Raw genomic sequence first — 15,545 nt, forward strand, 5'->3', positions numbered from 1 at the left:
TCTCGATCTCCTGACCTCGTGATCCGCCCGTCTCGGCCTCCCAAAGTGCTGGGATTACAGGCTTGAGCCACCGCGCCCGGCCTCCAGTGTAAAATTAAATAAGTGGAAAATATCTCCACAGAGACCAGAAAGGCACAATTACATAGTTTGAAAGAGGCAATTAGAATCCAGCAAACCAGTGGGTTTGTTAAAAGCCCATTTCTTTTCTTTTCTTTTCTTTTTTTTTTTTTTGAGACCGAGTCTTGCTCTGTCGCCCAGGCTGGAGTGCAGTGGCTGGATCTCAGCTCACTGCAAGCTCCGCCTCCCGGGTTTACACCATTCTCCTGCCTCAGCCTCCCGGGTAGCTGGGACTACAGGCGCCCGCCACCTCGCCCGGCTAGTTTGTTTGTATTTTTAGTAGAGACGGGGTTTCACCATGTTAGCCAGGATGGTCTCGATCTCCTGACCTCGTGATCCGCCCGTCTCGGCCTCCCAAAGTGCTAGGATTACAGGCTTGAGCCACCGCACCCGGCCTAAAAGCCCATTTCTTGACTGTCAGCCTGTTCTCTTGAAACTAGAATATATGTTGCTTTAGGATACCTTTAAACAAGTAACTGTTTTCTCTTAGCTGGTAGTGGATGATAATTCCATTTGAGAAATACTTCTCTAATCCTCTCTCAACTCTGAGGCACTTTGATAAACAATAATTTTATCCATGCCGAAAATAAACTAAGAAACAATCCGAATAAATTATAATAAATACCTCTACTAGTTGTAAAATTTTAATACCTCAATAAATACCACAGTGTTCCCACTAATGCTGTTTTTTAATTTAGTTTGTCATAATTTGGTTTCATCAACTCCTTTGTCTTTTTTTTTTGAGATGAGGTCTTACTATCTTGCCCAGACTGGTTTCGAACTGCCCTCCAGCAATTCTCCCACCTCAGCCTTCAGAGTAGCTGGCATTGTGGGTGGGCACCACCGTGCCCAGTTCCTGCTTTCTAATAAATAAGCCAGAGCTCTGTCTCCAAATGGTGCAAATCATCAGTGCTGTTAAAACAAGAATGGAAAACCTTCAGGTGGTGATGGTGATTTTTTTCATCCTCCCTACCCTCCCATCCCAGTGTGTGTGTGTGTATAATTTTGTGGGTTTTTTTCATTTTTTTTTTTTTTTTTTTTAGACAGCCTCGCTCTGTCGTCCAGACTGGAGTACAGTGGTTCGATCTTGGCTCACTGCAACCTCCACCTCCTGGGTTCAGGCGATTCTTCTGCCTCAGCCTCCCACGTCTGGGATTACAGGCATGCACCGCCACGCCCAGCTCATTTTGTATTTTTAGTAGAGACAGGGTTTCTCCATGTTAGTCAGGCTGGTCTCGCACCCTCGGGCGATCACCTGCCTTGGCCTTCCAAAGGGTTGGGATTACAGGCGGGAGCCACCTGGCCTAAATTCTCTTGACTTTTGGGAAAGGGAATTTGCTTTCACCATATTACCCCTTCTTCCAGCCACTTCTCCCAAAATACTAAACTTGAGCCTATTTAAGCAGAGAAGTTGCCAGCCCCAAACAAAGTTGACAGCTGTGGAATTATCTTACTAATAACTGGCATCATAAATAACAGAAATGTTAACTAATATTGTTTATTCTCTCATATTTGGCACTGCCTTTCATTTTAATTAGGTAAATAAACATTCTCAGTTATAATCTTCCTCTTCCAGGGCCCATTAATCAGCTATTGCTTATAGAATTCTTTAAGAACTCGGCTGGGCACAGTAGCTCACGCCTGTAATCCCAGGACTTGGGGAGGCTGAGGTGGGTGGATCATGAGGTCAGGAGATCGAGACCAGCCAGACCAACATGGTAAAACCCTGTCTCTACTAAAAACATTAGCCGGGCATGGTGTTGGGCACCTGTAGTCCCAGCTACTCGGGAGGCTGAGGCAGGAGAATGGCGTGAACCCAGGAGGCGGAGCTTATAGTGAGCGGAGATTGTGCCACTGCACTCCAGCCTGGGTGACGAAGCAAGACTCTGTCTCAAAAAAAAAAAAAAGAAAAATTTAAAAATTCATGTAGGTTGTGATTATGGAAATTAAATTTTTATGAAGGATCCTGGTAAGAGTCTAAATAATTGAATTGCATAATTTCCCAGTAGTTCTTTTCCTTTTAATGAGCCTGTCTAATTTAGTTTGACTAATTGAAAGCTTTGTCCAGGACTCCTCTAGTGTGAAGTTGTAATCTACTAGCATAGATTTTGTTGTTTTTTTTTTGAGACGGAGTCTCACTCTGTCACCCATGCTGGAGTGCAGTGGCACAATCTCTGCCCACTACAACCTCTGCCTCCCGGGTTCAAGCGATTCCCCTGCCTCCCAAGTAGCTATGACTACAGGTGTGCACCACCACACCCAGCGAATTTTTTGTATTTTAGTAGAGACGGGGTTTCACCATGTTGGCCAGGATGGTCTCGATCTCCTGACCTTGTGATCCAGCCACCTCGGCCTCCCAAAATGCTGGGATTACAGGCGTGAGCCACTGTGCCCAGCCGCATAGATTTTTTTTAACAGTACAATATTAAAACATACAGACTGATGTTTTGTGTGAATTATGATTCTTTATTCTGACTGGTGCCTATGGAAGCAGTAGGGAAACCTGTCTACTAATTAGTTTTGTCTTTTTCCATAGAGAAAGCTTGGACTAGATTTCTGGAAGGCACCCACTGTGGGGCGCTGCTTGTTCTGTGGTGCTGCTGTGCAGTGAATGGGAGGAGCAGAGGGCTGCAGGAGACACTCTGAGATTCTGCTTTGTACACATGCACTGCCAGTGCATGGCATTCTTGAGCCCATAAAGCAAGACTTCTCAGGCCCTGTGGTTAGCATCCCCCACACCCATATCAGCCACTAGCATTTTAAAGATGGTTTTAGGTGGGAATGTAAGGGACCAGAAAAGAGTTTTACAATTATTTTAGGGGCATTAACCTTCATGTCATAGCTAATCGGTGAATTAAATTATCTTTTAATCCAAGAGCCTCATCCCTATTTTCTTGGTGCTAAAAACTTTTACCAATCTGAATCCTAGTGTCATACTCTAAACACTAACCCCACCCATCCCACTGTCGCCAGATGGAGATCTTAGACTTGCAGACTTCCAGCAGGGATTCTCCTGATGAGCATGCATGCCAGTGCAGCTGGGCACACTGGGGAATAGCAGGCTGGTCTTCAACACCTGGCTTCAGAGGCAGGGTGGGACTCCAGGCGCTTGCGCAGGTGGTTGGCAAAATCCACCTGGGTCTGGGACAGGACCTGGTTGATGATGCTCTTGGGCAACCACCCCTGCAGTAGAAGGTAGGAGAATTTGGCCATCTTGTGGGTTTTGGCCCACTCTAGACACTCTGCCCTATCACAAACAGGCTGCCAGGGGCTTGGTCTTCAAGCTCTGTTAATAGTTGCAGCCTTGGGGTTGCCTGGTCAAGGGCGGGAGGACTGCATTGCTGCTCTGCTGTCATGACTTTCAGAAGCACAAGACTAGCCAACAAGATGTTTCATCCTGGTCTTCCCAGCAGTGTGACCGTGAACAAGTTACATTGCCTTTTTCACCCTTCAGATCTCTGGACCTAAGTTTCCTTTCTAAAATGGTAACTACATATAGAGTTGAACTTTACTGTGAGACAGAAGAGGGCCGGGCACAGTGGCTCGCACCTGTAATCCCAGCACTTCGGAAGGCAGGCAGATCATGAGGTCAGGAGTTTGAGACCAGCCTGGCCAACATAGTGAAACCCCGTCTCTACTAAAAATACAAAAATTAGCTGGGTGTGGTGGCACACGCCTATAGTCCCAGCTACACGGGAGGCTGAGGCGGAAGAATTGCTTGAACCCAGGAGGCAGAACTTGCAGTGAGCCGAGACCACACCATTGCACTCCAGCCTGGGTGACAGAGTGAGACCCTGTCACCAAAAAAAAAAAAAAAAAAAAAAAGAGGGAGCCATCACAGGCTTTGGAGATGGTAGAGTAGCAATTAGGCCATCACTCAAGGCCCTTCCCTGTCTTACAGCCTGTGATTCTATCAGAATAGAAGAGGAATCTTTCTGTTGCATGGGGGGGGGGTGGTGGATGGGAAGAGCCTGTTTTTCTCACTACCACCTGCCCTCCGGATCCCCCTCTCATGCCCTTCACCTTGAGGTCGATGCTGAGTAGCCACGTAAGTTTGGTCTTCGAGGGACTTCCAGCCAGTGGGTGAAGCACCATGCAAGTGGGACCGTGCTCCGCCCTGGCAAATGGAGAAGTCAAGTCAGGAGGACAGTTGTGAGTTCTCTCTTGCACTAGCTGCTTACACCAGTACCACAGATACACGTTTCTACGGTACCTTGCTTTTCTAAGTTTTATCAGGGAAGTGCCCTTTGCAAAGGGTAATTATTTGGCAATTGGCATGGTTACCAGCTCATCAGAATAAAGGCTGCTTGTAGCTGGAGCGGCCCCTGAGGCCTCTTGTGCCTTTTAGTTGCTGGATTACAGAGAGGTCAGGGAAAGGATTCAGGCTGGTGGCTGGGCTGGGGCCTTGGGAAATTCAGGAGGCCATGGTGTACTGAGTGGTATGGATTATTTCATTATTTTGGTCGACATTACAGCTGTACCTGAGCGTACCAGCTGAACCTCAGCCCTGCCCCATGCTTCAGCAAATGATTAAGTTCTTAAACTTTCTGGGAGGGTCAGGACAAGCTGTTGGCTGTCAAAGTAGGGCCTATCTTGTCTTTGTCCCTCCTTTGGTAAATAAGGATGTTCTTTTGTAGAAGGAAGGCATGGGTGCACCAAGGGTTGGTTTCTTGGAGCTGGGGATGCAGTCCACATGCTTGGGTGTGTACCTGCAGGCCCGTGTTAGAAGATGGGAGTTTGGAACCTGCCGCCCGTATTACCTGATGACACCCTTCTGCTCAGGCATGTTTCCGAAGTCTGTGGCCATGCCAGCTAGCACACAGGTGGAGCCTCGGCGCTTGGCACAGCGCACGCTCACAAAGTCACGGGGCCCCACCAGGTTTCCTGCTGCCTCTGCAGCCATCTCGTGAGTAATGAATGTATCTTTTCCGATCTTCTGCAGGACCTACCAGGCCATGGGGAACCAGAATCACGACTCAGCCCGTGTTGGGCTAAGCACCCCCCACAGCTAGGGGTTCTCTCTTTGATACAGCATTCACACTGGGCTTTCCTGGGCCCCTGCCACCCGCACCTGGACTTTGCTCACCTTGATCTCCTTGACATTGGGGTTCCACTCCCCCATTGCTTCCATGCGCTCCACCAGCTCTTCATAGAGCCTTTCCATGGGCTGGTCCACCACGACCTCCAGCCGGAACACCTTGCCCACATCTGGGACCACTTTACTCATCACTTTGTCCCCATTGTCCTGTCAGAGAAAGGAGCCGCAGAAGGTGGTTGGACAAAAATATTCTTGGCCAGGCACGGTGTGTCACGCCTATAATCCCAGCACTTTGGGAGGCCAAGGCGGATGGATCACAAGGTCAGGAGTTTGAGACCAGCCTGGCCAAGATGGTGAAACCCTGTCTCTACTAAAACTACAAAAATTAGCCAGGCACGGTGGCAGGCACCTGTAATCCCAGCTACTTGGGAAGCTGAGGCAGGAGAATCGCTTGAACCAGGGTGGCAGAGGTTGCAGTGAGTGGAGATCGCGCCACTGCACTCCAGCCTGAGTGACAGAGTGAGACTCCGTCTCAAAAAAATAATATATATATATAAAATATATGTATATTCTTAGCCTAGGTCTCAAAGGCGATACAAGGCAAGGTGGGGAGAGGTACAGCAAAGGAACTCCAAGCTGAACACGAGGAAGCCTGGAACTGTCCTAAGATAGAGTCAGTAATCATTGTTGCCATGGCCTTGTGTATTTGCTGACAACTGGAGGAAGTTACATGCTGCCACTGGACCCTTTTAAAGATTTCTTGTTTTTTTGAGACAGAGTCTTGCTCTATTGCCCAGGCTGGAGTGTAGTGGCACAATCACGGGTCACTGCAGCCTCAACCTCCTGGGCTCAAATCCTCCTGCCTCAGCCTCCCAAGTACCTGGGACTATAGGCATGCACCATTACACCTAGCTAATTTTTAAATTTTTTGTAGAGAGAGATCTCCCTGTGTTGCCCAGGCTGGTCTCAAACTCCTAGGCTCAGGCAGTTCTCCCATCTCATCCTCCAGGTGTGAGCCACTGCACCCAGCTCCCCTGGACCCTTTGTCTTGGTAGGGAATGATGGTGGTATGGGTAGGTCCAACTGAAAAGACTGTTACTTGACTTCAGAAGCTCAAAGATCCCAAGAGAGAAACCTGGGAATAGGAAAAGTGGTTTACACCAGCTTGATTAGATACATAGAATGTTCAATGGGATCTTCAAGATTTGTTTTAGTTCAGTACCTCATTCCACACCAGAAAAATGTGAGGCCAGAGAAGGTCAGTGATCGGCCCAGGGACCCTTAGCTAAGAGCAGTGCCGACCTAAGTCCCAGGTTCCTTGACTGCCAAACTAGTAGTCTGTTAACTCCGTTACTCTGAGAACTTAGGGACGGAGGGGTTCTACCTGAACTTTGGGTAGTGGGCAGCATGTCAGCTTTTGCTGAAGGTAAAGCCACCAAAATCTCCATAACAGAGCTGCCAGCCTTTACCATGAACCTGGTTACTGTCCCCAGTGATGGGTCAGTGCTCAAGCGCAGAGAACCCCAGAAGGCTGTGGACCACTCTGTGTTCTAGTCCAGGCTGTTGTAGAGTGAGCCCACGTCACCCCTGCCAGCCCAGCCACATGTGGGCTGACAGCACAGACAGTGCACTTTGGCATCGTTGGGATATCTGACCCAGGGTGATGAGGCCTCACTTGCACTTGGAGTCCCCTTTGCATGGTCTCTGCCAAGTGGGTGCACAATGCAATCCTATTCTATAGCTAAGGACACAGGAATAGTGTTTCTCAAATAGGACTCTCCAGGGTGTCTTTTCTGGGGGAAGAGCATTATCTGAGGATATATTCTCAGGAAAAGAGAGTTCTCAAGTTAAAACCACTTGCTACCCAGTGACTGCTGCATGAGACAGGAATTCTGGGAAGAACAGTAACCCCAGCTGGCCTTGAGGATGGCAGTAGAGCATGGAGGAACCACAGGCTTCTCCCCCACACGTACCTGCTGGCTCTCCTTCTTCCAGCCCTCCTGGTTGCTAAGGATGCCCAAGGCCTTCTGCATGGCCTCCTCCGCCTGCTGGAGATAGGCCAGCTCCTGGTCACTGTAGAGAGTCTCTTCCAGCCGAGAACCTGGGTACACAGCCAAAGAGAGACAGAGCTTCCTTCTTCTCCCAGCCTCCACCAGCTCTCATCCCTGGAGCTCTGGGTCTGCTCATTATTCTGAAGAGCCTGGACTAAAGCCATAGGGGCCAGCCTGCTGTTCGAGTTAGACACAGCCACCACAGGTGACCGGAGGGGGATCTGGCCTTGAGGAACTCTAGGCTGGGAACGTCCTTTCAAAATGAAGGAAGGGCAGGAAGGGAGCCCAGGCCACACGCACCACATCACCTCCCGGGAGCCTCCTGCCAGCCCCAGGAGCCCAGAAGCCTCAGCACTTACCAAGCAGAGAGCTCCGCCGCCGAACCTGGCTAATCCACGTGCTAGGGTTGGGGCCCCCCAGGGCTCTTCGGTTCAGCTCCTGGCCGATGGCGATCACAGCCTGTTGCCTCAGCCCTGCAGAAGGGAAGAACCCTTGTCTAGGAGCTGGAAAGCCCCTTAGAGATGGACCATTCCACCCCCTCATCTTGTCACAAATTAGGAAGTTGGCTTGGAGAGGGCAGTGACTTGCTCAGGAGCACACAGGATTCTAGCAGAGATCTGAACTACAGCCAGGCCCCCAACTCCCACCGCAGTGTTCCAGGGTCCAGAAATCTGCCTTCCATCTGGGGTGGTCAGGTCTGGCCCTGCCTGGAGACGGGCTATACCAGAGCCTGCTGGAGTTTCTGTCCCTAAAAGGGGAAGAAGCTGTGTTCAAACAACAGAAGAACCCTACTTCATAAGGAGAATACAACTCCTGAGGTCTGTGTGCTTGCATGAGTCTGTGAGCTTGCATGAGCTCTGTGTGCTTGCATGAGTCTGTGGTTACATGAGTCTGTGTGCTTGCCTGAATCTGCTTGCATTGCATGAATCTGTGATTGCATGAGGTCTGTGTGCTTGCATGAATCTGTGCTTCCATGACTCTGTGTGTTTGCATGAGGTCTGTGTGCTTGCCTGAATCTGATTGCATGACTCTGTGCTTCCATGAGTCTGCGGGCTTGCATGCCATAAGCTGCTCTGTGTGCCCCTGGATTCTGGGCCAGGGAAGTCCTGTCCATCTAGTGAGGACAACCCCACTGCCAGCTGCAGAGCTAAGCATGGCTTCTTGCTCTAAAGGTAGCTAATTCAATCCAGTGTAATTGGAAAGATCGTGTCTAGACTGACTTGTGTACCCTTCAGTGGCAGCAGGGGATTCAAATGACCTCGGATGCTAATCAGCTCTACAAAAGTAGCTTCTTGTAGCTGGTTTCTGTCCCTTTCTGGGTATTCAATGATAACAGTCTTCCCAGCCCCACCGTCTTCTCTCTTTACCTTGCCCTCCTGTCTTACTCCCCTGTCTCTCTTCTCCTCCATCTTTTTTTGCCTGTGAGAGTCAAGTCTAATATTTACTCTGGCACTGTGGGCAAGACTTTCCTGGGTACCCCTGCTACAAGCCTTGTCCAGCTCTGAAGGAAGGCAAAGTCAGGAATAGTTCAAGAAAGATGGCCGGGCATGGTGGTGCATGCCTGTGGTCCCAGCCACTCAGGAGGCTGAGGCAGGAGAATTGCTTGAACCCAGGAGGCAGAGGCTGCAGTGAGCCAAGATAGTGCCACTGTACTCCAGCCTAGGCAACAGAGTGAGACTCTGCCTCAAAAATAAAATAGGCCGAGCGCCATGGCTCATGCCTATAATCCCAGCAGTTTGGGAGGCGGATCACCTGAGGTCAGGAGTTCAAGACCAGCCTGGTCAACAAGGTGAAACCCTGTCTCTACTAAAAACACAAAAATTAGCCAGGCATCATGGTATGTACCTGTAATCCCAGCTACCCGGGAGGCGGAGGTTGCAGTGAGCCGAGATCGTGCCACTGCACTCCAGGCTGGGCAACAGAGTGAGACTCCGCCTCAAAATAAATAAAGTAAGCCAGGTATGGTGGCTCACACCTGTAATCCCAGCACTTTGGGAGGCCAAGGGGGGAGAATCCCTTGAGCCCAGGAGGTCAAGACCAGCGTGACCAATACAGCAAGACTTTGTCTCTAATAAAAATAAAAATAAAAATAAATAAATAAATAAAACTAGCTTGTTATGGTGGTGCACGCCTGTAGTCCCAGCTACTCAAGAGGCTGAGGTGGGAGGACGTTTGAGCCCATGAGTTTGAGGCTGCAGTGAGCTATGATTGTTCCACTGTACTCCAGCTTCCGTGACAGAGACCTTGATTCAAACAACAAAAAAAAGAAAAGGCAGAAGAAAAAAAGAATGAACGAAGGAAAAGGGGAAGGAAGAAAGGAAAGGAAGAAGGAAGGAGGGAAGAAAGAAAGAAAAAGATTAAAAATGAAAGAAAAGCAGAAAAAAAGATTGGAGTCCTAGAGGGAAGACCAGAAATTACAGAATCTGGAAGGGATATATCTTAGTAACCAGCGCACTTCTTCGGAGGGGAAAACTGAGATTCAAGAAGGGAAGAAACTTGCCCAGGTTCACCCAGTAAGAGGCACAACTAGGATCAGAATTGGGTGGCCTGAGCCTCATCCGCTGAGAGCTGGCCAACCCCTCATTGCCTCCTTCCCGCAGCGCTCACCCTTCATGTTGCGCATGTGTCTGTAGGAGCTCCCGGCGCACAGCTTGAATGTCGCTAGCAGCATTGTTTCCTGGCAAATGTGGCAGTGGTGGGGTCGCTGCCACCGCTGCTGCTGCCTCTTCTCTCAAGAAGTGGTTCTTCGTCCTTCCTGAGCCCCTCAAGCTTCGCCTCTGAGTCCCGCAGCTGCAGCCTGGACCTGGTATTCTGCGTCTTAAATGCCCCCCCGCTGAAGGCTGTGCATCATCATCAGGAGATAAAAATGCCATCACTCACTGTGCAAAGGAAGGGGTCAAGGATAGAGCGATTGCCTCACACTGCTGCTTTGGCCGTTTGTGGGGAGCGGGGAGTGGGGGAGGGTGCAGGGGAGAGTGAGGAGGACAGGGCCAGGGCTGGAGGGATGGAGGGGAGAGAAGCAGGGGAAGCTTAGATGGAGGCACATAGTGGTTTTCAAGAGTTTAAAGTGCGGATTTCTAGCCCTTGTCTACAGAAACTCCAGGCTCAGCTGATCTGGAATTGAGGCTCAGAAACATGCGCTAAAAAAAAGAGAAAAGAAAAGAAAAAAGCTTCCCTTGGCCAGGCGGGGTGGCTTACGCCTATAACCCCAGCACTTTGGAAAGCCGAGGTGGGCAGATCACTTGAGATCAGGCGTTCGAGACCAGCATGGCCAACATGGTGAAACCTTGTCTCTACTAAAAATACAAAAAAATTAGCCAGGCGAAGTGGCAGGCCCCTGTAGTCCCAGCTACTCCGGAGGCTGAGGCACGAGAATCACTTCAACCCAGGAGGCAGAGTTGCAGTGAGCCAAGATCACGCCACTGCACTCCAGCCTGGGCGACAGAGTGAGACTCCATGATAAATAAATAAATAAATCAATACCCAGTGGTTGCAATGCAGGTGTTGTGTGGACTACACACTATGAGAACCACCGTCTCGGGAGAGTGAGCCAGGGTGTTTACCAGGCAGTAGAGACCGTACGGCTGCTGTTCTTCTGGGAGAGGACCCTGAAGTCCACAGAGTGGAACTGACTGGTTCAAGGTCAAACAGCTGGCCAGTGGCAGGGCCAGGACAACAACCCAAGCCTCTGGCCTTCAAGTCATCTGTACACAGTTTCTCCTGTGGTCCCCAGGACACTGGGCATATTCAATTGTCCATTTATTTACTCATCCATTTATAGAAACCACCTTTCCCAAAGTCCTGTTCTGAGTGAGGGTTCCTCTCAGGGGTCTGTGCTGGAGCAAGGATGACCTCTCACTGCTGAGTTGGGGGTGCAGCCCTATCAGCTTACAGCAGAGAGAAGATGAGGGCCTGGGCTACGCCCACAGCCTTCCTCACACTTTCCCCCCAGTAGCTTTGTCTGGGTGAGCTGGGCTGGGGGTCTTGGTATGTGCTGAAAGCTTGAAAAGACAGGGCATGGGCTGGGTGCGGTGGCTCATGCCTGTAATCCTCGCACTTTGAGAGGCCAAGGCGGGCAGATCACAAAGTCAGGAGTTTGAGACCAGCCTGACCAACATGGTGAAACCCCATCTCTACTGAAAATACAAAAATTAGCCGGGAGTGGCAGCGTATGCCTGTAATCCCAGCTACTCAGGAGACTGAGGCAGGAGAATCACTTGAACCCGGAAGGCAGAGGTTGCAGTGAGCCAAGATCGCGCCACTGCACTCCAGCCTGGGTGACAGAGCAAGACTCTGTCTCAAAACAAAACCAAAAACCAAAAAAACAAAAATTAGCAGGTAGCCAGGCGTGGTGGCAGGCGCCTGTAATCCCAGCTACTCAGGAGGCTGAGGCAGGAGAATTGCTTGAACCTAGGAGGTAGAGATTGCAGTGAGCTGAGATCACACCATTGCATTCCAGCCTGGATGACAGAGCGAGACTCCGTCGCAAAAAAATAAAAGAAAAAAAGAAAAGACAGGGCATTGGGGTGTTCACCCTAGTCTTTGCACTTTAGGGGCCCTGTCAGGCTGAGCAAGGCCCCGCGAGGCCTCTGCATTTCCCACTCACCCTCACCCTGGCGCAGCATGTGCTGGGCTCTGACGGAATTTCTTCCCTTTACAGTGACCTTGTGGCTGCTTTTAAGCCAGATTCATTGGGCAAGAATATTGGGAGTGGAAAAACTCACACTGGAACTGCCCCTGGCCCAGGCCCTGCTCCCTGTGTGAGGGAGTTCTGTGTCCTGCCACCACCTCGCAGAGGCAGAGGGGAGCCCTAAAAATGGGGAGCAGTGCCAGGGTCCCATGCAGTCTTGCTGTCTCCCCCACTCCAGATGGGGTGAAAGGGATAGGATCTGCTCAGAACCAGGCCTGGCGCTTGGAGCCCATATAGAACAGGGGAGTCGTCCCCTCGGCCCCCCATTTCCACCCTGGTGATACAGTCGGGGGATCCTGGGAGCAGAGGCCACCCAGAGGCACCCAGCCCGTTCCTCAAAACCTTCTCCTCCCGGAAACCGTCCTAGACCATCTTCTGGAATGCTGGCTCCTCCCACCACACCCTTACTGTCAGTATCACTCAAGGGGCTTAGCTCTGGTCCTGATTTGTTGAATGGTTTGTGTGTGTTTGCTTGTCTCTTCTGTGGAATTATTTCCCCAAGGCAGGTGCTGGGTCCACTTTCCCCCTTAAACGCTGTCCCCACCCTCAGCACTCACCTCTAGCAGAGACACAGGGGATTCTTGCTCCTTCTCTATTAAAACTTTTTTTTTAATTTTTAAAAATAAAGATGGGGTCTTGCTATGTTACCTGGGCGGTCTTGAACTCCTGGGGTCAAGCCATCCTCCTGCCTTGGCCTCCCAAATGAGCCACTGCACCTGGTGTGCTCCTCCTCTATTGAGTGACCAACTGGGAAAGCAGCTAGGGGTGCAGGTCCATCTTTAGACTCAGGAAACCTGCCCAAAAGCATTGTTTCCCACCGTCAGAGTCGCCAAGAAAGACAGCAGGGCCTCTCCCCGCCGCCAGCCTGTGCGTAGGCCCTCTACCTTTCAGAGAGGAGGTGCAGAGGATGAGCTGGGCAGGTGGGGCGCCAGCTCCCCCAGCTCCTCCCTCTGATCTGCTGGGGCACGTGCCCCTCCTGCACATGTGTGCCTGCAGGCTTGCCTCAGCGAGGTGGGGGGAGTGGGGAGGCAGTTATTATGGGACAGGCCATGCAGATGATGATCAAGGCCCTGCTGCTGCCTTCCTGTGGAGAATTACGGCCATTCTGAAAGGGGTGGAGGTGGTGTGGGAGAAAGAGGATAGAGCCTATGGCTGTGGCTGATGTCAGAGGCTGCCACTGACTCCCGGGGAGGCGGTTGGGAGGTGGTGCTGAGTGACCTCTGCAAGGGCCAAGGCTCTTTTCCTCATCCTTTCCAGGCAGAATGACTCATTAACTCTCTCCATCCCTCAGAGCAGTAAATTGGTGAGAGGGGTCTGGGAATTTCCTCTGGTTCCGGACCATCTGTATCTGGCTCTGCTTTTTGATGAGGGCAGAGCTTCCAAGAAAGAAGGCCAGATGACCACAGCAGGCCATGGGGAAGGAGAGCCAGGGAGCCAGCTCAGGTGGTGTGCACGTGCCATGCGGGAGAGGAAGGCCCCCAGGTCAGGTGAGACAGCCAGGGCTTTGGAGCAGAAAAGGGGATTCCAATCCCTTCCTTCCTCCCTCCCTTTCTTCCTCCCTCCTTCCCTCCCTCCCTCCCTCCCTTCCTTCCTTTGCGCCATCGCAGTCCAGCCTGGGCAACAAGAGTGAAACTGTCTCAAAAAAAAAACACACAAAAATCTGGAAAAGCATCCCAGGAAAACATGGGGGTGAGTGGTGGGGTTGGACAGGTAGTGGGGTGCTTCCGCCCTCCTTCCCTCCCTCCCTCCCTCTAAAGTTAGGACTATATGAATTGAACCATAGACCCAGTATGGACAGTCATAGGGCAGATGAGGTGTTTTGGAAGTAGAGATGATGGAACCCCTAATTCTATGGGGGAGGGAGGAGTGTTATGGAAGGCTTCTGGAAAGTATGATTGGGAGTTAGTAGGTTTGTGGAGGGGGTTGAAAATAGAGAGTTGATGGGGTGAGGGTGTCCCAGATAGAGCCAAGGAAGCTCTGAGGGCTGCGAGCTGGCTGTCAGGGGGAGCTTGGGTCATTCCATGTGGCCTCAGCATCCCAAAGTTCTGGGATTACAGGGCGTGAACCACCATGCTTGGCTGGAAAATTAACTTTTGATCTTTGGCTACTTGGGTGAGTACAAGATCAGCTTAATTGGTAAAATCAAGCACCCTTAAAGCAGTCTCTTGCTCCCATTATCTACAGGACCCCTATAGGGTGACATGCAAGATGGGGGTGGGCACTGCAGCCCACATCTGCCTGGAGGGCAATTAGGAGGAAAACAGGTAGAAGAAAATCTTTACTTCCAGCAACCCTGACAGGCACCCAGCTCCCTGTCCAACCCCACCCTTCATCCCCATGTTTTCCTGGGATGCTTTTCCAGATTTTTTTTTTGAGACAGTTTCACTCTTGTTGCCCAGGCTGGAGTGCGATAGCGCGATCTCGGCTCACTGCAACCTCCGCCTCCCAGGTTCAAGCAAGTCTCTTGTCTCAACCTCCCGAGTAGCTGGGATTACAGGTGTGTGCCACCATGCCCAGCTAATTTTTGTATTTTTAGTAGAGACGGGGTTTCATTATATTGGTCAGACTGGTCTTGAACTCCTGACCATAGGTGATCCACTCACCTTGGCCTCCCAAAGTGCTGGGATTACAGGCATGAGCCACCACACCTGGTCTCAGAATTTTTTTTTTTTAACACCAATTACCTCCAAACTCTTCACACCTGAAGGGCTATGGCCTGCACTAAAGGCTGACTCCACAGTAGGGGAACATCTCCATATTCAATGTAAGGACTGATCACTACTAATTACCCTACTCCTGGCTGCTCAGTGGTTCCAGCTGTCTTCACCTTTTGGGGTCCTACTGGTCTCTGAAGTGTACTGGTAAGCCAGCCTGAACTTACTCCATCCATCCATGCGTGCGTGCGTGCGTGCGTGCGTCCGTCCGTCCGTCCGCCCATCCATCCATCCATCGATCCTTCAATTCAACAAATACATACTGAGACTTAATGCACGTCAGGCATCATTCTAGATGCTGGGGATTTAAGAGTGAACAAGACGGACAGAAATCCATCCTTAAGGGTTTACATTCTAGCGAGGGAGGGGGGCAGACGGTAAACAGGTAAAAACATGTCAGACAGCAATACTTGCTAGGGTGAAAAGTTGGAAAATTATAGATGGGGGTAGGAGTGCTATTTGCTTTTTTTTTTTTTTTTCTTGAGACTGAATCTCACTCTGTCACCCAGGCTGGAGTGCAGTGGTGCGATTTAGGCTCACTGCAACCTCCACCTGCTGGGTTCCAGCGATTCTCCTGCCTCAACCTCCTGAGTAGCTGGGATTACAGGTGCCTGACACCACACCCAGGTTTTTTTTTTTTTGTTTTTTTTGAGACAGAGTCTCATTCTGTAGCCCAGGCTGGAGTGCAGTGGTGCGATCTCAGCTCACTGCAACCTCTATCTCCTGGATTCAAGTCTCCTGCCTCAGCCTCCTGAGTAGCTGGGATTACAGGCATGTGCCACTATGCCCAGCTAATTTTTGTATTTTCAGTAGAGATGGGGTTTCACCATGTTGACCAGGCTGGTCTTGAACTCCTGACCTCAGGTGATCCACCTGCCTTGGCCTCCCAAAGTGCTGGGATTTTGGGGCATGAGCCACCATGCCCAGCTGTTTTG

General features: G+C 50.7%; 1 protein-coding gene across 1 annotated transcript; it reads right to left on the reverse strand.

Annotated features, from left to right (window-relative positions):
• Positions 1-2,562: 2,562 nt before the first annotated feature.
• Positions 2,563-15,122, reverse strand: STAR (steroidogenic acute regulatory protein). The gene is made up of 9 exons (XM_023214556.3): positions 14,778-15,122; positions 12,545-12,690; positions 9,814-10,085; positions 7,566-7,679; positions 7,129-7,256; positions 5,204-5,362; positions 4,878-5,062; positions 4,141-4,234; positions 2,563-3,300 (listed from the first exon to the last, which is right to left on the reverse strand). The coding sequence occupies exons 3-9, from the start codon at positions 9,875-9,877 to the stop codon at positions 3,187-3,189; spliced, it is 858 nt and encodes a 285-aa protein (XP_023070324.1). The 5' UTR covers positions 9,878-10,085; positions 12,545-12,690; positions 14,778-15,122; the 3' UTR covers positions 2,563-3,186.
• Positions 15,123-15,545: the final 423 nt, after the last annotated feature.

Source organism: Piliocolobus tephrosceles, chromosome 7 (assembly GCF_002776525.5).
Source record: "Piliocolobus tephrosceles isolate RC106 chromosome 7, ASM277652v3, whole genome shotgun sequence".
In the NCBI taxonomy this organism is placed as follows: Eukaryota; Metazoa; Chordata; class Mammalia; order Primates; family Cercopithecidae; genus Piliocolobus; species Piliocolobus tephrosceles.

Excerpts from the sequence above, each read along its gene's own strand:
- STAR (XM_023214556.3), bottom strand. The coding sequence starts at position 9,877 with ATGCTGCTAGCGACATTCAAGCTGTGCGCCGGGAGCTCCTACAGACAC. Across the intron at positions 7,680-9,813 it reads ACACATGCGCAACATGAAGG|GGCTGAGGCAACAGGCTGTG; the intron begins GTGAGCGCTGCG and ends TCCCTTCTGCAG. Across the intron at positions 4,235-4,877 it reads GAGCAGAAGGGTGTCATCAG|GGCGGAGCACGGTCCCACTT; the intron begins GTAATACGGGCG and ends TCCATTTGCCAG.